The sequence below is a fragment of the Elgaria multicarinata genome, chromosome 10 (assembly GCF_023053635.1).
Source record: "Elgaria multicarinata webbii isolate HBS135686 ecotype San Diego chromosome 10, rElgMul1.1.pri, whole genome shotgun sequence".
NCBI classification, from domain to species: Eukaryota; Metazoa; Chordata; class Lepidosauria; order Squamata; family Anguidae; genus Elgaria; species Elgaria multicarinata.
Window position 1 is genome coordinate 28,303,190 of NC_086180.1, and position 21,193 is coordinate 28,324,382.

The 21,193-nt window shown below is 40.7% G+C and overlaps 2 protein-coding genes across 6 annotated transcripts in view; both read left to right on the forward strand.

Annotated features, from left to right (window-relative positions):
* The window catches only part of GSTCD (glutathione S-transferase C-terminal domain containing), a 60,930-nt gene extending 53,147 nt beyond the window's left edge, over nucleotides 1-7,783 (forward strand). For all 3 annotated transcript variants that reach the window (XM_063135651.1, XM_063135650.1, XM_063135652.1), the window contains 2 exons: nucleotides 958-1,027; nucleotides 5,693-7,783. In XM_063135651.1, the coding sequence (XP_062991721.1) occupies nucleotides 958-1,027; nucleotides 5,693-5,829 (207 nt within the window). In that variant the 3' untranslated portion in view covers nucleotides 5,830-7,783. The remainder of the gene's footprint in view (nucleotides 1-957; nucleotides 1,028-5,692) is intronic.
* Nucleotides 7,784-10,444: 2,661 nt separating this feature from the next.
* NPNT (nephronectin) overlaps nucleotides 10,445-21,193 on the forward strand; it is an 89,348-nt gene continuing 78,599 nt past the window's right edge. For all 3 annotated transcript variants that reach the window (XM_063135653.1, XM_063135654.1, XM_063135655.1), the window contains exons 1-2: nucleotides 10,445-10,805; nucleotides 19,288-19,388. In XM_063135653.1, the coding sequence (XP_062991723.1) occupies nucleotides 10,735-10,805; nucleotides 19,288-19,388 (172 nt within the window). In that variant the 5' untranslated portion in view covers nucleotides 10,445-10,734. The remainder of the gene's footprint in view (nucleotides 10,806-19,287; nucleotides 19,389-21,193) is intronic.

Genomic DNA, 21,193 nt, shown 5'->3' on the forward strand with positions numbered 1-21,193 from the left:
GGTGGGTCCATATGACTACCTCTTTCAAAGTGGCTAAAACAACTGCTCTTTCAATGAAACATTTACAAACTCCTGGACCTAGCTAGTCAACCACTCCCTATTTGTCATTAACCATTGAAAGGCAAGGGACAAACAGCCAAAAGGTAAGTTGGATGTATCCAAGTATGCTATCCACATCATCATTGGGCTGCAATGATTAAAACTCACCCCAAAAATCTTGGCCACAAGCATCTGCAGAAATTATAGAGTCAATGGAGATGGACATGAGTGATTTTATGCTCAAAACGTCTTACAAACAAGTTACTTCCAAGGGTTCTTGATAATTTCCAATAGGAGTAGATTGTAATAAACTTTTGGAAAAGCTCTGATTGATGACAGCTCCAGGATGTAGTGGAGTCAGAAAAGAAATTCTTCACCACCACTGCATAGGCCTGTTAATGGAATCTAAATAGTGTGTAGTTGGGTTCATTCCAAGTAACCCTCCAGTAATCATCTCCATGCCTGTTTCAGAGGCTGCAAAACCCTGACGCCAGGCAAAATTTACAGGTGGAGAGAAGGTGCTTAGATACAATTACATCAGTTGCCCTAATTAGGCCTTACTACAAATTCACACCCCACCAAACCCACATGTCCATGGACGATAGACAGAAGGTGATCTGAGCAAGAATCACGGAGCAGAAAGAACCATTGCAGGCCACGTTAGGCCAGATTGCATGCCTGACAGTTTGCACCAACAGTCCTTCCATTGGTTTCAAAAAAGTAATGTAATGCTATCCAGAACCTGTTGAGAATAATATTTCATAGCAAAATAGTAAACTCCACTTAATTGTTGGGTTCTTCAGATATAAATAGCTTCCTGGATACTGCTACTTTAAACAGTTATTTTGGAAAAATGTAATGGAAGATGCCTGTGATATTTGTGTTTGTTTGGATTTCCTTTTCTTTTTTTCATTCTAGGAGCACATGGTTCTCTGCAGATTTGCTGATCAGACAGCTGTCCAGCTTCCCCCTGAACGCAGGCAAATAGGTATGCTCTTCTGTAGCAGCTGTTGTGTAGATTAGATGAACTATACTTGGGGATGTGCTTAGCTTACTATATATGGGTAATTCTGGTATGTTTATCAACAAGGAATTAAAGTGCTGGTTTCTTAGAACCCACAGTAGATACAATTTAGAGATACAAGGAAATCTCTGGCTTTGTTGATGCTCAGTTTAAATCTGGGATGGAATGTATTATGGTGTTATTTACATCCCAATAAAGGAGGCGGGGGAATTTGAGAAACCCGCTAATGTCTCTGCTGATGCCACTTAGAGCTGCAGTGTAGTACAATGGCTAAAAGTATGGACTGTGAGATGGAAAATCCCCGATTCAAATCTCCCATCAGCCATGAAATAGCTAGGTGGCCTTAGGCAAGTCAGTGTGCCAGAGCCTCAGCCTTGGAAGCCTACATTTAGTTAAAGGGCAGGATAGAAATAAGCATTGAAATTGAAATAAAATAAACATAAATGGAGCTAAACAGTGTTTGAGGGGTGGCTTTCACAAACATTTCCTCTGCTGCAAAAGGTGTTGTCCGATTTTCAGGATGAATGTCCATCCCTAAAAGGGGAGGAAAGTCTCTGATGCAGCCCAGTATCTGGTAGTGATGCTCCAAAGTGAGCATCATCACAGCCCCAGTTGGCTGAACATATACATCCCTGAACACTCAGTGCAATCCTATCTATACAGTGGTATTCTCCTTCACAGTGGTAAACTTTCTGTCCCATTTTCTCCCTCTAATGGAAACGCTCCAAAACACCCAGAAAAACATAAAAAGCAACACCAACAAAGAAAACGGCAATCTAAAATTAGAACCATTAATCAGATAAAACACATCTCAACACTATAAATAGCATTAAAGAGAATCAAGAGAGCCAGAATAATAAAGAATAATTTAATCAGCAATAGAAACAAAATCTTGTTAAAAAGAGTTCTTCTAACACTGGCCGAACACAAAGCGGAAAATGATCTAACTGTTTGTGCTAGGGATTTCCACATGTGAGGCATTGCCAAAGAGAAGGCTTTCTCGTTTGCCCTGGTATGTGCAAAAGGTCTTAAAGGATGGTTGATCTTAAAGGACAAGTAGATTCACATGGGATCAGATGGGTCTTCAAATAGCCTGATCCCAATCTGATTAATGTCTTGAACGTAATAACCAGCACCTTGAATTAAAATCAGAAATGAACTGGAAACAGTGCAGCTGTTACAATAAATGTGTCCCAAGATCCCAACACTTGACATGGTCATGATTTTAGCAGCAGCATTCTGCACCAATGGACGTTTCTGCGCAGATTTCAAAGGCCGAGTGTGTTACACTAGTCCAGTTGAGACATGGGCACCATGTCAGAAATGGGTGCATGTGGCAAAAGCATTCCTGGCTCCAGCTGCCATGTGGACATCCATAGCAAATTTGAGTTTAGAAGTACCCCTCAAGATACAAACCTGATCTTTCCAGGGGAGTTCAACAGACTGATATCCTATCCCTGGAGTAGTAGGCCTCATCACCAATAACATGGTTGCCTTGTGTGGATTTAATTTCAGTTTGTTAACCCTCAACCAACATATCACTGACTCCAGGCATAACTTCAGAACCTCTGCAGCAAGAGGGAAAGGTGATCTAGAGCTGGATATCATGAGCGTACTGATGACAGCTCACTCCATACACCTAGATGCTCTCTCCCAGTGGTTTCATGCAGACATTAAAAAGTACTGTGTGACTCCAATAGAAACATATTATTTATATTCTGAACAATCAGCAAAAAGCAAGTGCACTTACATTTTCGTCTTCTATTACCTCTTACATAGTGTAAAAAGGGAAGTTGCCCATTTATTTTAAGCCATTTTGCAAGCTTTGTCCACTGAAAAGCAATACATAAATATTTTAAAAAAATAAAAGTACAACATTTAAGATAAATGGGAGATCATTGTTGTGGTTAAGAGTACAATAGGAAGTACTGAGGACTTAATCTTACCTTTTTCCCCCTTTCGTCAGTAAGTCTGGCAGAACTTTAAAGCCAACCCTGTATCTGGAAAGGAAAATGTGCTCTCAGGGTCACAGCTGCGAGTTCAAGAGGTGTCACTCCACCAAATGGGAGTGGGCATTTTTTTCCAGGACTTTGATGATATGGAAAGGAAATGTATCACTTAATGAAGGGTGGGGTGGGTGGATATAAATGATCATCTCAGTGTCGACTCAGCATTTCAGGTAAATTTGATGCAGCAACACTATAGTGTCTTTTCCATTCAAAGTAGATAGAGCAGGAATTTGTGAACCGCCACAAACAAACAAAAACCCTCTCTTTCTGGCATGTTTCCCCGTCAGAGAGTATACTTGACATCAGGCTTATCCGCTCCATTAAAATAATCTTTTCCATTTCAGTCATCTTTCTTCACCTTTTAAACTTGCTAATGGGTGTGTGGTTGGTGTGGATTAAGTTTTGTTTTCAGATGACTAGGGTAAAGGTCAGATCAGATTAGCACTAACCACATGTTCTCTAAAAGGCAGCATCAGATTTCGAGATGCTACATCAGGTGCACATGGGCTGCAATTCTGTGCAGGCTTAACTTGGAGTAAGGCCCATAGAACACAGTGGGGCTCACTTTTGAATAAACGTGAATAGAATTGGGTTCATCTCTCCTTGTTTTAAAACACTTTTCATTATGTTTCCAACAAAAAAATTTTTTTTTACATAAAACAGTACAAAATTCTCTCCCTTGTAGGAGAACCACTCTATTACAGGGCATGTTCAATAATAATAATAATAATAATAATAATAATAATAATAATTTTATTTATTTGTTACCCAACTCCCTCTCTGGATCGAGATGGGGTACAACACAAATAAAAACACCATAAAATACATATAACTAATTCAAACATTTAAAACCAGTGCATCATTAAAAGCAGCACACAATTAAAAAGGCATCGTAAAATTCAACTGGGTAGGCCTGCCGGAAGAGATCAGTCTTTATGGCTTTCTTAAATTCTGGAAGACTGTTAAATTGACGAATCTCTCCCGGCAAGCCATTCCACAAATTGGGAGTGGCAGAAGAAAAAGTCCTTTCAAAATAACTTTTTGAAAGGCCAGTTTCCTCTATATAAGAGAAGGGATAAGAGAATATATGTTCAGGAATAGCCAGTGGCATGGGTGATTTATTTAAAAAATAATTTAAAAATATTAAAATTTAAATTTAAAAATAAGTAGCTTTTTAACTACACAGAAATGTGTGCTTTGATAGGCCTAATTTTGCCAAAACTTTCCTTAAGATAATACTTAAATGTAGAATGTTGACTGAAAGGTGTACAAAATGCCCTATTATATTACCCTTAAAACAAACAAAACGTAACTCATTAGTAAAATTAAATTGAAAATGCTGGCTCAAATTTCCTAATTTTGTATTTGTTTAAAATGGGGTTGTTACACATAAAATTGTGCATTCGTATCAGGTTATATATGTAGGCTGTACTATGTTTTTCTCTAAATCTTACAAGATGAGAGAATGACAGGGAATGAATAGGTGGGAGAGGGAGCAGAAAGGAAACACCAGATATGCATCCTGTTGTGCATTGGCTGCCTATTGATTTAATTCATATTAAAAATTACAAGCTGTCTTTCCACCCAAAAAAGGGATCTCAAGGTGGCATACAACAAAAAGTACAGTAAAAGGAAATGGCTACTATTGAATGCCCATCAAATCTGGGCCCAGCATAACAGAAGGGAGCATTTTCCCCATGTGATCGCTCCCACCCATTAAGATCTACTGAATGACCTTGCTTCCACTGAAAAGCATTGTGTTTGAAGTGACGTAATATGGTATTTAGTTACTTATATATAGTTTTCCACTCTGTTTTTCTGTCGATCGCACACACAAAGTAACTTAGAAAAATCCATAGGTTGAACAGCTAAAAATAAATAAATCCATTTAATAAATCAAGAAAACTCCCATTTAACACTACAAAGAAACAACATATTGATATTAATAAGCATTAATAGTCAGAAAAAGTTCTTATAAGCAAACATGAAAGCTCTAGCTAGTATTCAGACTAGGTTTAAATTTGTATTTCTGCACTGCTGCTGATTTTATCCTGGTTGTGTTTTATATTGTACTTTATATCGTGTTTTTATACTGTTTGTTTTATACTTTGAATGGTTTTAATTTTTGTGAACCGCCCAGGGAGCTTCGGCTATTGGCCGGTATAAAAATGCAATAAATAAATAAATAAATAAATAAATGCAAGCAATTCTGTCCTATCCAGAGGTCTTTTTTTTTACTGGTGATGCCAGTGATGGAACGTTATAGTGCCATCTGCAAGGCAAGTCTTTTACCAATGAGCGCCCACCCCCACCCCCCGGCAACATATACTTCATGTTGCAACTATCAAGTGAACATATGTTCATCAACTCTTAATCTATATCTTTTGGTCAGAAGTATTTCTGTTCTTAACATAAAGAGACCATCCTGCTGCATTAGAAATAACCAGTTTAGGAAGGTATTTAAGGTTTCATTAATAAACTACAAGCAGAAAGAAGCTTGGATCACAGCAGTGTATTTACTGGCACCACTTGCTATGTGGAAATGAGTGTTTTGGCATTATAATACTAGGAATAATTAAAGAAGCCTTTACAAATCCTTTTGTTTGTTCTTGCGCTTTAGGTAAACATTGTATGGGGCTGGTGGATTTGGACCGGGCTTGGAGTGTGGAAAGATGCAACTATTCCGCCCGAGTGATGTCCATGGAACCTGAAACTTGTTCGCCAAAGAACAACTTGATCGTGGGTGTCCCAGTTTAGTTCAAAGTGGATTTTTCCTGATCAATTTGAACTAATAATCATCCCTTGTGATCAAAGTCCAGTAACGTTTGGAGATTAAAACTACGCCTGGGAAACAGACACGACACATCTTGAATCCATTGTCTCCAGAAAAAGGAAGCAAGAGAGGAAAGGGCTGCCTGCAAAGCTTCCTTAAATCCTGTTTGAAATGTATGATTAAATGACAGCTGGTTCTTAGAGCAAGAATCTCTCAAGACTGTTCATCTGCTCCCACAGTAATAGCAACTAATAAAGTTTTTAAAAGCTTTATTGCTGGAAAGGTGATTCCCTTCTCTATGAAGATGAGCCTTGCATGTTGGGAAACCTTTTGCAAATTGTTGTGCTCACAGAATTTGACAATACTAACAAGAGTCTTGTCCAACTACAGAATAGAACCATCCGAGTTCCCCTTTTTTAAAGTCTAGTCACGCGCTTATTGCGCAACCATTTACCTTTTCTCTCCACAAACAGAGAGAACACTTTACAAAATAGATTTCAGGATGCGAAGTCATTTGTTTCCACTTAGCTCAAAGTACGTTGGTAATCTTTTTCTTAGAAAACTAATTTAAGTAAGATACTTTGGGCCAAACTACATATTACATGTAAATGCAATGCAGAGGATCTGGGAGGCATTATTTCAATGGAGGTGAGGGGTTACCCTCAGCTTCCCCCATTGCCTTTTCTCCTATGGGGATTAAGATCTATGTCTACCCTTGCAAGCATGCATCTGGAACTTGAGTGGAAGGAGTATAGTGGGTTGGGAGGATAGTTGCAGCAGAAAAACACTCTCCCAGGCCCCTTTTCTACTCCAAATTGCCCTCTTCCACAGTTGCTACAAGAAATTGTACAAGAAATCCTACAAGAAATTGATATTTGGATTTTAATATATTTGTTCATCTTTAATATGTAAGAATTAAGGGCGCAATCCCGCATGATCCTCCCTGGCTACTCATAAGTCTCCGAACTCGGAGGCCTGTAAGTATCCTATGCAGAGCGGCAGGTGCACTGCTTCAGGAATGGAGAGGGAAGGAGGCTAGGGTGGCTATAGGAAAGTATTTTTATCACTTGTTTAGAGTGGTTTTCCAGGTTATGAAGGATTGCAAGCAAATATACAAAACTCTTCAATTATTGCGCCTATACCAATTGGATAAGACAAATGGTTCTTGATATAACCTTTTCCCTTTAAAAACATATGATCAAGGCAACAGTCACACAGCAGAAAGGGAAGAGGGAATGTTGGAGTTAGGCATCAAACTATAGTTAGGAACCCTGAACACTGTCAACACATTCACAGCTCACATGCTCCATGGGGGGAAGAGAGAGAGAGAGGAGCAGATGGCTAAGCAAAATGGCTCACAGATAATCTCGTGTGCGTTGGTAATGACATTTCACAAGTGACAGGTCTGGAGAACAGCCAGCAGCTGTGAACAGCATGGCGGTACAAAATCAGGTCTGGATGCCCAGTTGAAGTTCTTTAGCAGATTAGACACGGGAGAATATCTTGCAGATAGGTCACCGCCTACCCAAACTACAAGAGCAAGTTGACATTGGAATGTTAAGTAGAAGATTTGCTGTGGGAAGCACCTGATGTGGATACACACACAGCCAATAAGACATTGGACAAGATTGTTTCTGGGCAAGAAATCATCTTGCTGTATCTTGTAGGACTTCTTGCATATTGCCTGCTTACTTGGCCTGCTTTAACTCATTGTAATTTGGCACATGAACGAGCCAAGAGGAACTACTGCCAGTATCACTGCTGAATATGATTGTTTTACCTGCTACCACACTTTCAATGCATCTTTCCTCCCAAGAATACATGACCCTACTTATTTCTGCCTGAATTATTTTCTCTTTATATCTATCCTAATGGTTAGAGAACTCCATCTGGAATTGGAAATATCCAGTTCGTTATCTAAAAGTTGTGTTTTATTCATCATCTTGTGCTGTGTATTATTAATTTGACGGATGAAAAGCTATAGTATACAAGCTTTGGGATGACCTGAATCACTTCCGTCTGACCAAATATCCTGCAATTAATACAATGTATAATTTCAGAATCTCTCTGATTGACATTTTCTGCATTTATTCTCCATAACACATCAACAGCTAGAGCTTGTGTTTAAATTATTGCATGGTTTCCTAACCCACACAGCTTGTAATTTAATCTGCTCAACAGTGGACTTTCCTGGTTTGTTTATTTTTTTCCATATGATAGTAGTGTTCCAACTGGGGTCATGGTGTAGGGTGTGTAAGGAAAGCATTCCATGAATATATTTTCAAATTGGTTAGTGGCTTTCAAAGCATCCATCCTTTTTTCCCTTGAAAAAGGTCAAACCACATTTAATGTTTTATTTTTAGCTACTCACTTTCAATTTGGCATAATGTTTAGTGGTACAAGTATGTGTTATGATGATTGATGAGGCAACCCCACCACTTGTATCTGACTAAGGCGAAACTACCTGTCATGTAGAAGATCCATGTTTATATCTCCCAACTTTTTCTAAATTGCACTCTTGGGTGAAGAGATGACAATTTGGATGAGTGCCTACACACACACACACACACACACACACACACACACACACACACACACACACACACACTGTTGTTAGCTGTAGGAGTTATAAGAGTATTAAAGATTGCCTGGCTGAATGAGACAGATGCATCTAGTTCAAGTTTAAATACTGCAGTTCACAATAAAGGCATGGCAATGATAGCTGTCTCTGATGTTCAACATAAATATAGTCAGGCTGGGACAGTTAGAGCATCTTGTGATTCCAGAAGTAGCTGTGACATGCTGCCAGGCAAAGTCTTGTAAAATGATTTTCCAAGCTGGGCAGTCCACAACTAGGCTGGATCTACACTACTGCTTTATAATGGTATTGAAGTGTGCCAACAACTGTTGGGGCCCATTGACTCATTCCATATACTGTTTTCAAACCGCTTTCAAAGTGTTGTATCCTGCTTGGTGTAGATCTTGACTATGAGCAGTCAAGCTTTTTCAGTCCCAGCTTGAAGTAGTACAGTGTAGGCTTTTGTAAGACACATAGTCAATCAACCATAGTAACTGACATATCTGGAATAAGGGAAGCCGGAAGAATGCATTCCATGACAGTGCATCATGCACATGCGACTTCTATGGGATTATACAATTGCTACCACTGGTGCTACACACCTGAGAATGGCAGTATAACCAACAGAGCTATATCAGAACGCCGAGTTGTAGGCAGGTGTTCTTGAGCATTCACCATCATAAGGGTCTCTCCCTTTCTCTCATATCATTTTGTAAATTACACAATTATATCACAGATGGATGGGGCCAGTTGAGGATGGCTTGCCCAAGGGACCTCAAAAACCTGTAGTGTGTGTCAATGTTAGATTACATTGGCTTTATTGATTTTAATGCACTGTACTTTGCTTTTAATGTTGTGTACTGCTTTGTACATAACTTAAAAATATAAAACCATGTTAACTAAATAGAATACAAAACACAGAGAGAGAGAGAGATGGTAGGGGAGGGGGATTTTAAACACTTCAGGCAAAACTTTGTGCTAATATATATGTATGAAATTTGCCAACTGAATGTAACTTCATGTATCTGATGAAGTGGGCTCTAGTCTATGAAAGCTTCTGCCACAAAAACATTGTGGCTCTATACATATTTACATGTCCTATTGAAGTCAATGGGGCTTACTATGTAGGTCCTACTGAATTCAGTGGGACTTACTAAGTAGATATGTATAGGCTTGCATCGCATCTGTCAGGCAGGTGCAACAAGTGTATGTGAAGGTGCATGCATGTGCATTTTTGCCAACACGATGAGCCAGGTTGCCCTCTTGAAGCACTGTAATACATGAGGAAGGTGTAAAACCGAAACAACTTGGGCAGCTGGCAGTTTCATTAACATTAAAAAAAATAAAAACAACTCTAATAACACATACCTCAACATCATTTCAAAGCCTTGTCTCCTTGTTTTGCTAGTTTGCATATTATAGCAGACTTAACACAGGTTCTCTTCCTGGGAATCTTCAATGTAAGTTCTACTTCAAATAGACCTTTTGAATTGAATGGGGCTTAAACTAACCATGACATAAGTGGGACTTAAATTGCATTGAATGGGGCTTAAATTAGTCATGACCAACTAACTTAAGCCCGATTCATTTTAATGTGTCTACTCCAAATAACATTGGCTTCTACCCTTAGTGTGATCACTACTGCCTTAAAGCGCTTTATAACAGTTTTGACAACTGTTAGGGGCTCAGGACACACTCCAAATACTGTTGTAAAGGGCTTTAAAGCAGTAGTGTAGATCCGAGTCCTTCAGCATGGCAGGCTGGGCAATGCTGGGAGTTGTGGGCCGTTTTATTCTTGCTAGTTTAACGCGCATCGGATTGCGTCCTAAATTGTCCTGTATAAACGCGGCGGCGCTTTTTCCGCGCTTCCAAAGGAAGATGGGGTGGGGTGGGGAGAGAGAGAGAGAACCTAACGTTTGCGCGCCCCTCCCGGCGACCAGCGGCATTGCGGCTTCCGAGCAGCGCCTCCTTCGCTCCAGAAAGAAGGCGGGCGGGAGGGGCGCGCGCGCGCGCGAGGGGCTCCCTCCGGCTGCTCCTGTTGTTCGCGGACTTCTCACTTGCTCCCAGCAGCCAGGATTAGCAACCGCCCGGGAGGCCCCCGCGGTTCAGTTTACAGCACGGGGCTGGGAGCGCGCCTCAGAGAGGAGAAGGGACCCCTGCCCGTGCCTTCCCCTCAGCCGCCTTGCATCCCTCCCCAACCTGCTGCTGCTGCTGCTGCTGCTCCTACTGGAGACGCACCAAGGCTATTCTTCTCTTTCTTTCCTTCCTTCCTTCCTTCCCTCTCTCTCTCGTTCTGCCTCCTTTTCCCGAAATGGATTTATCCTTGAGGTTAATCGTCCTGTCCTGGTTTTACCTGGAGGCGACTGGCGACTTCGACGGAAGGTAAGCAAAGAGTTTGGCTAGTTTTCCAGAAACCGTGGCGGGGAGAGGACAGATAGAGAGAAACACCCAGGAAGTGTGTGTGTATTCAGGTTCCTTTGAGAATGAGCACTCTTAAGGACCTGCTTACTAGTTGGGGAGAAATCACCTGGCCTTGGCACATTTGCCTGAAGTTTCTCCATCATCATCATCATCATCATCATCAGTCAAGAAAGTCAGGCAATGGGGGTCAGAAAAGGTCTGCACCCCCTGAGTAGAGGAAAAGGCAGGATCGAATTCGCGAGGGACGAATCTGGCACTTTGCACGCACATGCACACACTTGAGGGCAGAAGGTTTGTGGCGGAGAGAGCATGGACTGCGGAGGCACCTGTAAATCCGGCAGAAAATCTGCAGAGGGCATAGGACCGTAATAAATAGGAATCAGTGAAGTGTGCGTGTGTACGATTTGGTACCCCCTTTTCTCATAATACTTAGCATTCAGTTGTTAAAAACACATGTATACAGTAGAAACAACAAAGAGTCTTGGCACTTATTATGACATAAACTTTCATGAGCTAAAGTTCACTTCATCGGATGTATGATACATTTGTTAGTCTTTGAGATGCCATGTTGTTGTTGTTGTTGTTGTAGTTTTTGCTCCAACTGGAAATCATATACATTAACTTACAACAGTCTTGTGTGGTAGACCAGTTTTATGATTTCTCTGTTGCAGATGTGGGGAGGAGGGAGCAGAGGCTGACAGAGAGTGCCTTGTTGAAAGGCCACCTGGGGAATGCATCACAGAGGGGAGATTCAAACCAGGGATTTCCTGGTTTGTAGCTCAGTCTCAGCCACTGCTTCACATCTCTGGTTAATTAACAATGTTTACTCACAAATCCTTACAGTGGATTCTAGGCGTGTTTACTTTGAAACTATCTTCCACTTTGTTTAAAGGAACGTGTCTCTAAATAAGTGGGCATGGGTTTGAAGTCCTAATCTGGGCTGTCTATTCTTTAACAGAGAAATCTGCATTATACTGACCCAGATCCTTGATCTATCTAAATACACTGACAGACTACTATCAAGGATGGGGAACATGTGGCCCTCCAGATATTGTTGGACTGCAACTATTGGCTGTTCTGGCTGGGGCTGATGGGAATTGCAGTCCAACAACATCTGGAGGGCCATACGTTCCCCACCACTGGTTTACTCTGCCTGGCAGCAGGTCTTCAGGGTTTCAGACAGGAGACTTTCTCAGCTGTATCTGGACATGCCGTAGGCTGAACCTGAGACTTCTGCATGCAAATCAGGTGCGCCACCGCTGAGGACCACAGTCCTGCCCCAGCTTTAAACTATCCTGTCATACAGCCAAAGTGAAGTACAGTCAGATAAGAAATTGGTGTTTTTTTTCCTAATCTGCATTCTGTATTGCAATGATTAAGAAATCAAAGGGTAATAGCTGTCCTGGGTGAATTGACTGGAAGCACAAAGGGGTGATGTTGCATCTTTGGGGCAGCTGAGCATAAGAGATGATCACATTCTGAAGATGCCGACTGTATTCTGTGGATTGTATTCCATGGATAGCCATGGCTGAATCAAACCCATTTATTTCTCTTTCATTAAACTGTTGACACTTTTCACAAAAGGGAACCATGGCAGTAAGAGCTTCGGAATAAAACATTTTGACTACTGTGGTGTTCTGAGCAGAGCGACGGTGTCATTCACACAGAATTATATAAATTTGTGATAATCAAATAACTGCAACTTTCAAAGCTTGAATGTATTGTGTCTTTATAGTGCTCTGTGTGCACATGATGCCTGGAGGGAATACAGTTAGCTTTGGTGAGCAGCCCTCAAGTAAACTCTGTAACAAATAATAAGACAGGGAATACTCATAATCCTTGCATCCTGTAGCCTGTATGCTTTCCAAAGATATTTAAGTATCTACAAAATGCATATGTAAAATAGAAGTTAATCAGGAAAACTGTAAAATAGAAGGCGGGATTGTATTCCTCCGTGGGCTGTATGTACATACTTCAGTTGTGCAAAGATATGAGATAGGCAAGCTTTGACAGGTTTGGGCAACCCAGAGTTCTTTTTAAGTTTATTACTCAGTCTCTACTCCCACACAGAATAGCTGATCTCCGTGTGATTCGTTACACAGATCGCGACTATTTGACCTCATGTTTAAAGTCGTATTTCCATTTGATATACGTGATGAATGCAGTTTCCCTTTTGGACGCTGCAGCAAAAGTGGTGGTAAGAAGCAAATTGGACCTGGGAGTGGAATCTGTTCAGTGTTTGCTGTTATCCCTCAAGCCAAGAAAAGGACGCACACCTGGAAAGCCTCATTTATTAACTGGAAATGACGAAAGTCTGCAGACCGGCTTGATGTCTGTTTCTTAAGCAATTTAGGAAGACACTTGGGGATGGTAAAGGGTAACAGAACTTTCTTGCATATAATTTTGCAGGAGTTGTTGTCATGAATTAATGCAGCTTTCATAATATGTGAAATTTGATTTGCAACTGCATCTAGTAAACAAAGGCCACTTTGGATGGTATGTGTGGGATGTTTACTTTTTTATACTGCTTTTCGGGGCAAAGCCTGGGTTCACTCAACATGCTAACCCACCCAGTGTGGGTAGTTGTTGAACCGTGGGTTATTGTGTTGTTTGAACGCAACACGTTTTCTGTGGGGTTGTTCATTAACCATGCACTATGGTTTGTTAGCCACCATGAACAACTGAACAAGCCATGGATTCTCAAGATGGCTTGTTCAAGAAAAGTAAACCACACTGCATGGTTAACAAGCCACCCTTCAGAAAACACACTGCATTCAGACAACATGATTACCCACCCTGCAGAAAATGCACTGCATTCAGACAACACATTAATTCACCCTGCGGAAAATGCACTGCGTTCAGAGAGCACAATAACCTATGGTGGTTTAGAGTGTTGTGTGAAAAGCTGCCTCAAGATGGCTTATATGGTAAACTTTTAAAATAAAACATTTTAAATAATAACATATTAAAAATTAAAAATTAATTTTTTGTAATTACAAAATTACAAAAAAATTACAAATTACAAATTAACAGATATTAAAAATTAAAAATGAGCATCCATTCATTTAAAAGCAGACTGGATCATCGAGGTCTTTTAGGCTGTTTAAAAAGAGTTAGGGAGGAATCTACCCATACTTGTTGTGGTAGGGTATTCCACAGAGATGGGGCCAGCATAGAAAAATCTCTATCCTTTAGTCCTGCCAACTTAATAGATCTGTTTGGGCACAGGCAGGTGATCCTTCAGTTAACCTGGTCCAAAGCATTTTAGGTCTTTTATTGCAGCTGGCACAGAATCAGTGCTATATTCTCTGATTACCCTGTCTTTTAGGGCAAGCCAACACAAGATGGCTAACACGAAAAACGTTTACAAGCAATGCAGCAATGGAATAAAAGCAATGCAGCAATCAAGTAAACAGTATCTAAAACTGCAGGAGTTTTAGATCAATATTAAGCTTGGTAGAATATATATTTTAAGAAGTCTTTGGCTGCATTTGCATGTCACTTTAAGCCATGATGGGTTAATAAGCTATTCACAGTAGCTTATTTTGAAAATAAGCTACTGTTATCCCCCACACGATCAGACAAATAAACTACTGCGTATAATCTGAGTCATCCTCACCCTGCCCCGGCAGTGGTTCTGTTTTACCCATTGACAACATCGCAATGGCCTGTTTTAACCTTCCACAATATCCCAATAAGAGGGGGGAGGTGTGGGTTAAGGTATATTGGCTTAATTCAGCAATTCCATCATCACTCCAACAAGGTTGTGGGGGATGGCTGTAAAGTGCTGGAAGTTTGCAGGATCAGGACCAAACTTCATACACAGCCTCCTCAAATCAGGAGTCCCCGATGCACTGTCAAAGCCCTGTGCGATTACACACAAAGGAGCTGAAAACCCTTGGTGCACCAAAAAGGGGGTGGGGTAAATAAACCCTTGGAAGTTTGCAGGATTGGGACCAAGCTTCACACACAGCCTCCCCTAGCAGGGAAGCACACAAGGCTCAGTGAAAATCCTGTGCACTGACAAAGCCATGTGAGCAAAAGCATCCTTTCTCCAAAAGGGTGGTGGTGACTATGTCCTTAGCTAGACCTAAGGTTTATCCCAGGATCATCCCGGGTTCATCCCTGTTCATCTAAGTGACACACAGGGGATCCCAGGAGCAGGCAGGGATGACCCCGGGATGATCCCAGGATATACCTTAGGTCTAGCTAAGGCCTATAACTCCATGGAAGTTTACAGTAGCAGGACAAAATTTCATATACAGCATCCCATGGCAGGTATACACCCAAGGCCTGTGCAGCTGCTGCCAAGGAAAGGAATTTGATAAATGTGACGCTGATACACTTGATGATTCAGCCAAACTATCCAGGAGAGCACTCTGCATCTGGAGTAGCTAAATTGTCTTTATCACTCTTTCAAGTACTAGGGAAGATTTTACCACCTATCAGTTGCAGATATGTGCAAGAACATACGATAAAATGGTTGACTGGAACCACCCTTTGAGGGAGTAATTCCTCCTCCTCCTCCTCCTCCTCCTCCTCCTCCTCCTCCTCCTCTCCCCTTCTTTGTAAAAAGGAATACCATGGCAATACATACACAATACTCAACCCCTCCCAACAACATGGCAGGTAAATATGTAAATCTGCCTTGTGCAATTGCCTTGCTTAAGGTGTGAGATTGGTTACACCATCGTGAACACACATCCGTTTGAAATCTGCATCTGGATACATCTTCTAATGCACATTTTGGAGGTGCATCTGATTTATGTCTACAGTTCCTGACATCTGGCAAGTGATGCACATGCAGAAACCTGTTTTCATGCGCATGTTTCCTGATGTGGATTGGACAGTGATGTATGTGTACACCCTGACTGTCTGTCTTGTAAATATATTCACACAGATTGTTGGGACTCATGCAGTAATGATAATTCCTGTGCCCTCTCCCTGCTGATATGCTCCCAGTAATCCATATGATTTCAAGATCATATGGATCTACTAGACGGTTTACTTTTTAAAATCCTATTTAATATATAAAGCCTATCCTATAAGCTGAATAAGCCAGAAGTTGATGACTGGAGCACAGAGTCAGTGAAACAGTACACTGAGAAGATTGCAACTCAAGTTTAAACATGAATCTTAGATAAGTGAAATGTGAAAGTGAGTGCTGAAGAGCTGGAATGTGTGTGTAATTGCTACGGCTATAATGTGACAAAATGTGATGAAAAACCTTGATGCAAATTAGGGAGTAGGTCATGCAAAATGTAAGGAAGACCGAACGGGATCTCATATTAAAAGGGTCATCGTTTAACAGCACTTTCCTTGATTTGTTTATCAGTAGCACTTATCCCACATGGATAGATAGTGTGATGTGCTCAAATAAAGTATGGTTTATTACTGTTTTATTATGGCTTATACCTTTCACGGGTCTACACAGTTTGGCTGGCCTCGGTAGCCAACCTGACATTTGTGATCAGCAGGACTCTGCCTCTTTCCCAAGGGTGGTATTTTTATCCTGATCATGCACTGGGAGCTCAGGGAAGTGGCTGGAGCTTATTTCTATCATGCTGTATGTCCAACGAGCTACAAGAGTAATTCGCAAGAGCCTCAACCTTCTCCTAGAACTTGGAGATTTGATTGATTTGATTTATTACATTTACTGTATATACCGCCCCATAGCCGAAGCTCTCTGGGTGGTTTACAAAAGTTTAAAACAGTGAACGTTAAAAAAGTATGAAGCCATACTCAGGTGGCAGATGCTGGAAAGTGGCAGAAAGGTGTTGGAGATGTGGACCATACAGCATGCCCTGCACCCCCTAAGCTACCCTGCTGCCTTCCGGTGCAATGGAAGATGCTGTTCCATCACCAGTGTCAAAGAAAGATTCAGTTGCCAGCCCAGTTGTCTTTTGTACGTGGAATGGGAGGGGACACCATATTGTCCTTTGCTTCAGGCAGCGAAATGCCTTGGGCCATCATAGAGGTGTTTGTTGTGAAATGGAAAAGGGGCACGTGGACATGTCTGATTGAAGTCAATGCTATTTTTTCAAATTGCAGCCATGATTTTTAGCTCTGGTGGATCACAACAAGGTCCATTAAGACCAGGATGTTTAAGGATGTGGGTCGGAGCTCAGAGAGGCCTCTGTTTGTTGTGGGTCATTCTGAGTTTGCAAAACTTGGTCCCCCCCCCCAGGTTTAAGATGGTTGTATGGGTCATGCCCATCACATTGAGGATAGCCACAACCCAACAAACATGAAACAGAGGCATGGCTACTCACGGTAGGATGAGGGGGACCCAGATTGTAAGAGCTTTTAAAAATTGTGGAGAAGAAGTTGCCAAAGTAATGCTGGTTTCTGTACCCACTTAAAATTAAAGCCATATGGAGTTGGTTGCACATGCTTCCATGTGTAGCAGCAGCTCCACTGGCTCTGCAGATTTCATCATTCCACCACAACTGCCAGGAAATGTTTTGCCATAGCATCCTCAAACGGTAGATATTTTTGGTGAGTGGCTACACAGTATTGCAAGTGTAGGCAACCTAGTGTCCTCCAGATATGTTGGGCTTCATCTTCCATAATCTATGACCATTGGCCATGCTGATTAAGGATGATGGGAGTTGCAGCCCCAAACTTCTGGAGGGCACCATTACTATCTAGCCCTGCAATAGTGGATTATTGCCTTCAGATATCTCAACGTGCCTACAGATACCTCTCTTGGTGCGTATCAGTCTCTCTGCCCCTTTTGATTCTAATTTAATTTCTTAAGATTTAAATAAAAACTGGGCGGATGGCATGCTATAAAGTGAAGTGCTGCCTTCCAGTGCCAACTTTACTACAGTTCAGAAGAGTGCTACTGTGTTTTGGAGGTGAGACTTGTGCTTGGGTTCTTGGGCAAGTTCCTTTTGTTTTAGCCTCACCAGCTTGTGTTTTGAGAATTGAGTGTTTTGTGACTAGCCATGGCAGCCATTTTATAAATGGTCAACCCTCTCATGGCAGCCATTTTGTTAGAGTGCCCATGACATTCTTTCAAAATTCAAAATGTGCCCACCGATCCAAAAAGATTTGGATTCCATGCTCCTTGTCAAGCTATGTATTTCATGAATCTGACCTAACAGGAAAACAAAAATCATGAAATAAATTTGATTTCTATGGCAAAATGCTAAGGAAATGGGAAAGATTTAGCTAAGAAGTTATAATAATGGCTATGGGGGGAGTTATTGCTGCATAATTTAACTTATTGACTGTCAGTTGTGGGCATTTTGTGTCTGCTGCTGCTTTATCTTATTAACTTGTTTTAATGTTTAGTTGTTGATTCTATGTTTTTTATGTTTTGTAAGCTGCTTTGAGCAACTCCTTCATGGAAGGGAAAAGCTGGATAAAAACTTCTTAATTAAATGAATAATAAACATTTTAGATAACTAAGGGTGTAGTTCTATGCACATTCAGACAGGGCATGCTGGGAGTTTTAGGCCTTTTTTTCTGTCTAAACATGCATTAGACTGTGCCTTAAATGATTTAAATACATGCATGAAGAGACAAAACAATGGTTCACCCTACCATTTGAGAACAGGATCAGAAACAATGATTCAAAATTGCCTGAAGCTTTTCACCACAAATTATCTCAAGGCAGTTTACAAGAGTAATAAGACAATTAAAAACAACAACACTAACCCAATAAAATATGGTTTTTAAACAAATGCTGTAACCACAGAGATAAAATAGAACAGACCAACTAATAAACAAAAAGAGCTAAAACCATTTAAAGGACTTTGAACACCATTCAAAGCACAAGAGTATATGATGGACATTACCTGATGCTTAAAAGATAACAAAGATGGCATCAGGTAGACATATGTAGGGGAAGAACTCCAGGATTTGGGCATTGCTACAGAAATGGCTCTCACTCTGTTCGCATCATGCCTGACCTCAGAAGGTAGAGGTGCATGGAAAAATGCTTCTGACTAATATCTCAATTGGCAGGGATGTTCATGAATCTTAAACCATTGAAAAACTTACATTGTTGTTTTCTCTGTAAACTTGATAACTGGTAACAGAGTGTCTGAACCTACTCCAATTAAAAATTCTACATTTGAGGTGCCGTGAAATAGTTTGAATTGTATATCTGTGGTGTCATCATCTGCCATGACCCTTCACACATGCATGCCATTACTTGATGCTGCAGTGATCAAGTGATGAATAAGCATGTGTGAACCAGCCCAAACTGTGCTCTAAGCACAGGAGCAGTTCATCATAATGGAATGAGCTGTCAAGGCTGACAGCTGATCTCTCCTTCCTTGGGAGTTTTGAACAGGCATTTTGTCAATAATTGGGTAGTAAGTACAGAATATCGACATTGTGTTGTTGAGGGACAGCAAGACTGGGTTACATTCCTCCGAACTTTGCTTCTGTGTTTACTCTTGTTTCAAATTTATCTTTGGTGCTGGTGCAGGTGGCCCAGGCAAATTCTTTCCACGACTGGACTGTGCCGCTTTGGAAGCAGACTCGATTGCTGTTGGGGCTGGGTTCGCCACTCGTGGGGCCAATGCCAACGTGAGTATCACCACTGCTGGGGCTTTGAGCCACTTGTAATTCTCTAATAATGGCTTTCATATAATCATGGACACTCCCATGATGCAGGGCTTATAATGTACATGGGGCTTTTGCTTTTACCTGGAGGGACACTGACAGGTTAAGAATCTAATCCATTCTCAACTCCAGATTTCCATATTAATACTACTGTAAGTGGCGGAAATGAAATGCAGTATTAAACAAAATGGATTTTCATTACTTTTTTCTTCAGCATTCCATTTGGTCTATTTTTAAAATGGCCCAGTTAATTCTTATTTGCATACTGTAATTACTTTTCTGTCCTCAAGTTTTTTTTTTAAAAAAAGAGGAAGCTATTTGCAATCATAATGAAACTCCCCCTTTAATCAAATGTATGGTCCTTATTGGAAGTTTAGCAAAAACATTTTGGTCATATTCCTACACAAGTTAAAGAGAAATATTTCAAAAACAAACAAACCCAGCCCAAATCATGTTATTCTGTTTAACCTGACAGTGTCTTCTACTGGTTCATATATTAATAACATTTCTCACTATCTTATTGTCCTATCAACTTCATCAACTACAGTTCTTGGGTGTGTGTGGGGGGGAAAGAGCACCAGGCCAGATGCTAGAGAAGTGATAGGAATATTGGAATGCTGGCTTTCAGTTAAGTTGAGGGGGTTGTTTAGGGTGACCATATTTTGGAAACCTAAAAGGAGGACAACATGTCCAGCCCCCAAAGGGGCGTGCTCACCAACATGTCCAGACCCCAAAGGGGCGTGCCCATCCAAACACGGCCTTGGTCACATGTCTGATTTCACAGCACACAAGACAAAGCTGTCCTACTTAACATCTTAATGTTAAAATCACTGCAATAAAGAACAAGTGAGACATTCGATGTATCTGAAATAAACTTCACTCATTCCTACTTTTGTAGCTTTTGCTGTACTTTGAAGCTTTTGCTATACTCTGTGTGATACAGTCTCACCTTCCCTCAAATATCTTTTCTGACTGCAAGTCCTTTACTGGATAACCATAGTCTCACCTTTCCTAACATTTAACACTCTTTCCCCATCACCTTTCAACATACTGCTACCACTGAACAAATGAAGCAGTTGACAAGTACAGAAAAATCTAGTACAACAAACCAACAACCAAGCATTCAGAAATAGTATAAACTACTATTCCCCTGCAAACATTACCATGGAATAAAATGGATTAAAGGCTAGCACCTCTTAGCTTGTTTCAACATCAACCAGACATAACAGTAAAAAAACAACCAAGAAAAACACACCTACCTTATTAGCAATACCTAATGACAAAAATGTTGCAGAAAAGGAAGAGGACAAGAGAGAAAAATATCACACTGGCTATGGAAGTTACAGAACTATGGCAACAGGAAAAAAGTTAGAATTATTCCATTAGTTACATCAGTCAACAGCATCACATCATTTCCCCCCCAACAGAAACCCTTCAGAAATTAGGCCTACCAAAATACATGCATGCCAACGTCAAGAAAGCAGTCATACTTAAAACATGTTCAATAGTCAAGAAATTTCTGAATCAGTAAAAGACAGCATGACTTGGCAAGCCCATCATTTTAATTGAGAAAAAACACCACAAGCAAGAAAGGAGAGGTAGATTATAATGATGATGATGATGGCAACCCTGTTAATTTTTTAAAAGGTTTTTAAGAAGGATGATCAGCCATTGTTACAAAATATACATCATGCCAATTACATCAGAAAATTGGAGAGGAAGGTCTATGGGCCTAAAATGCATTATTTAATAGGAATATCACCTCCAAA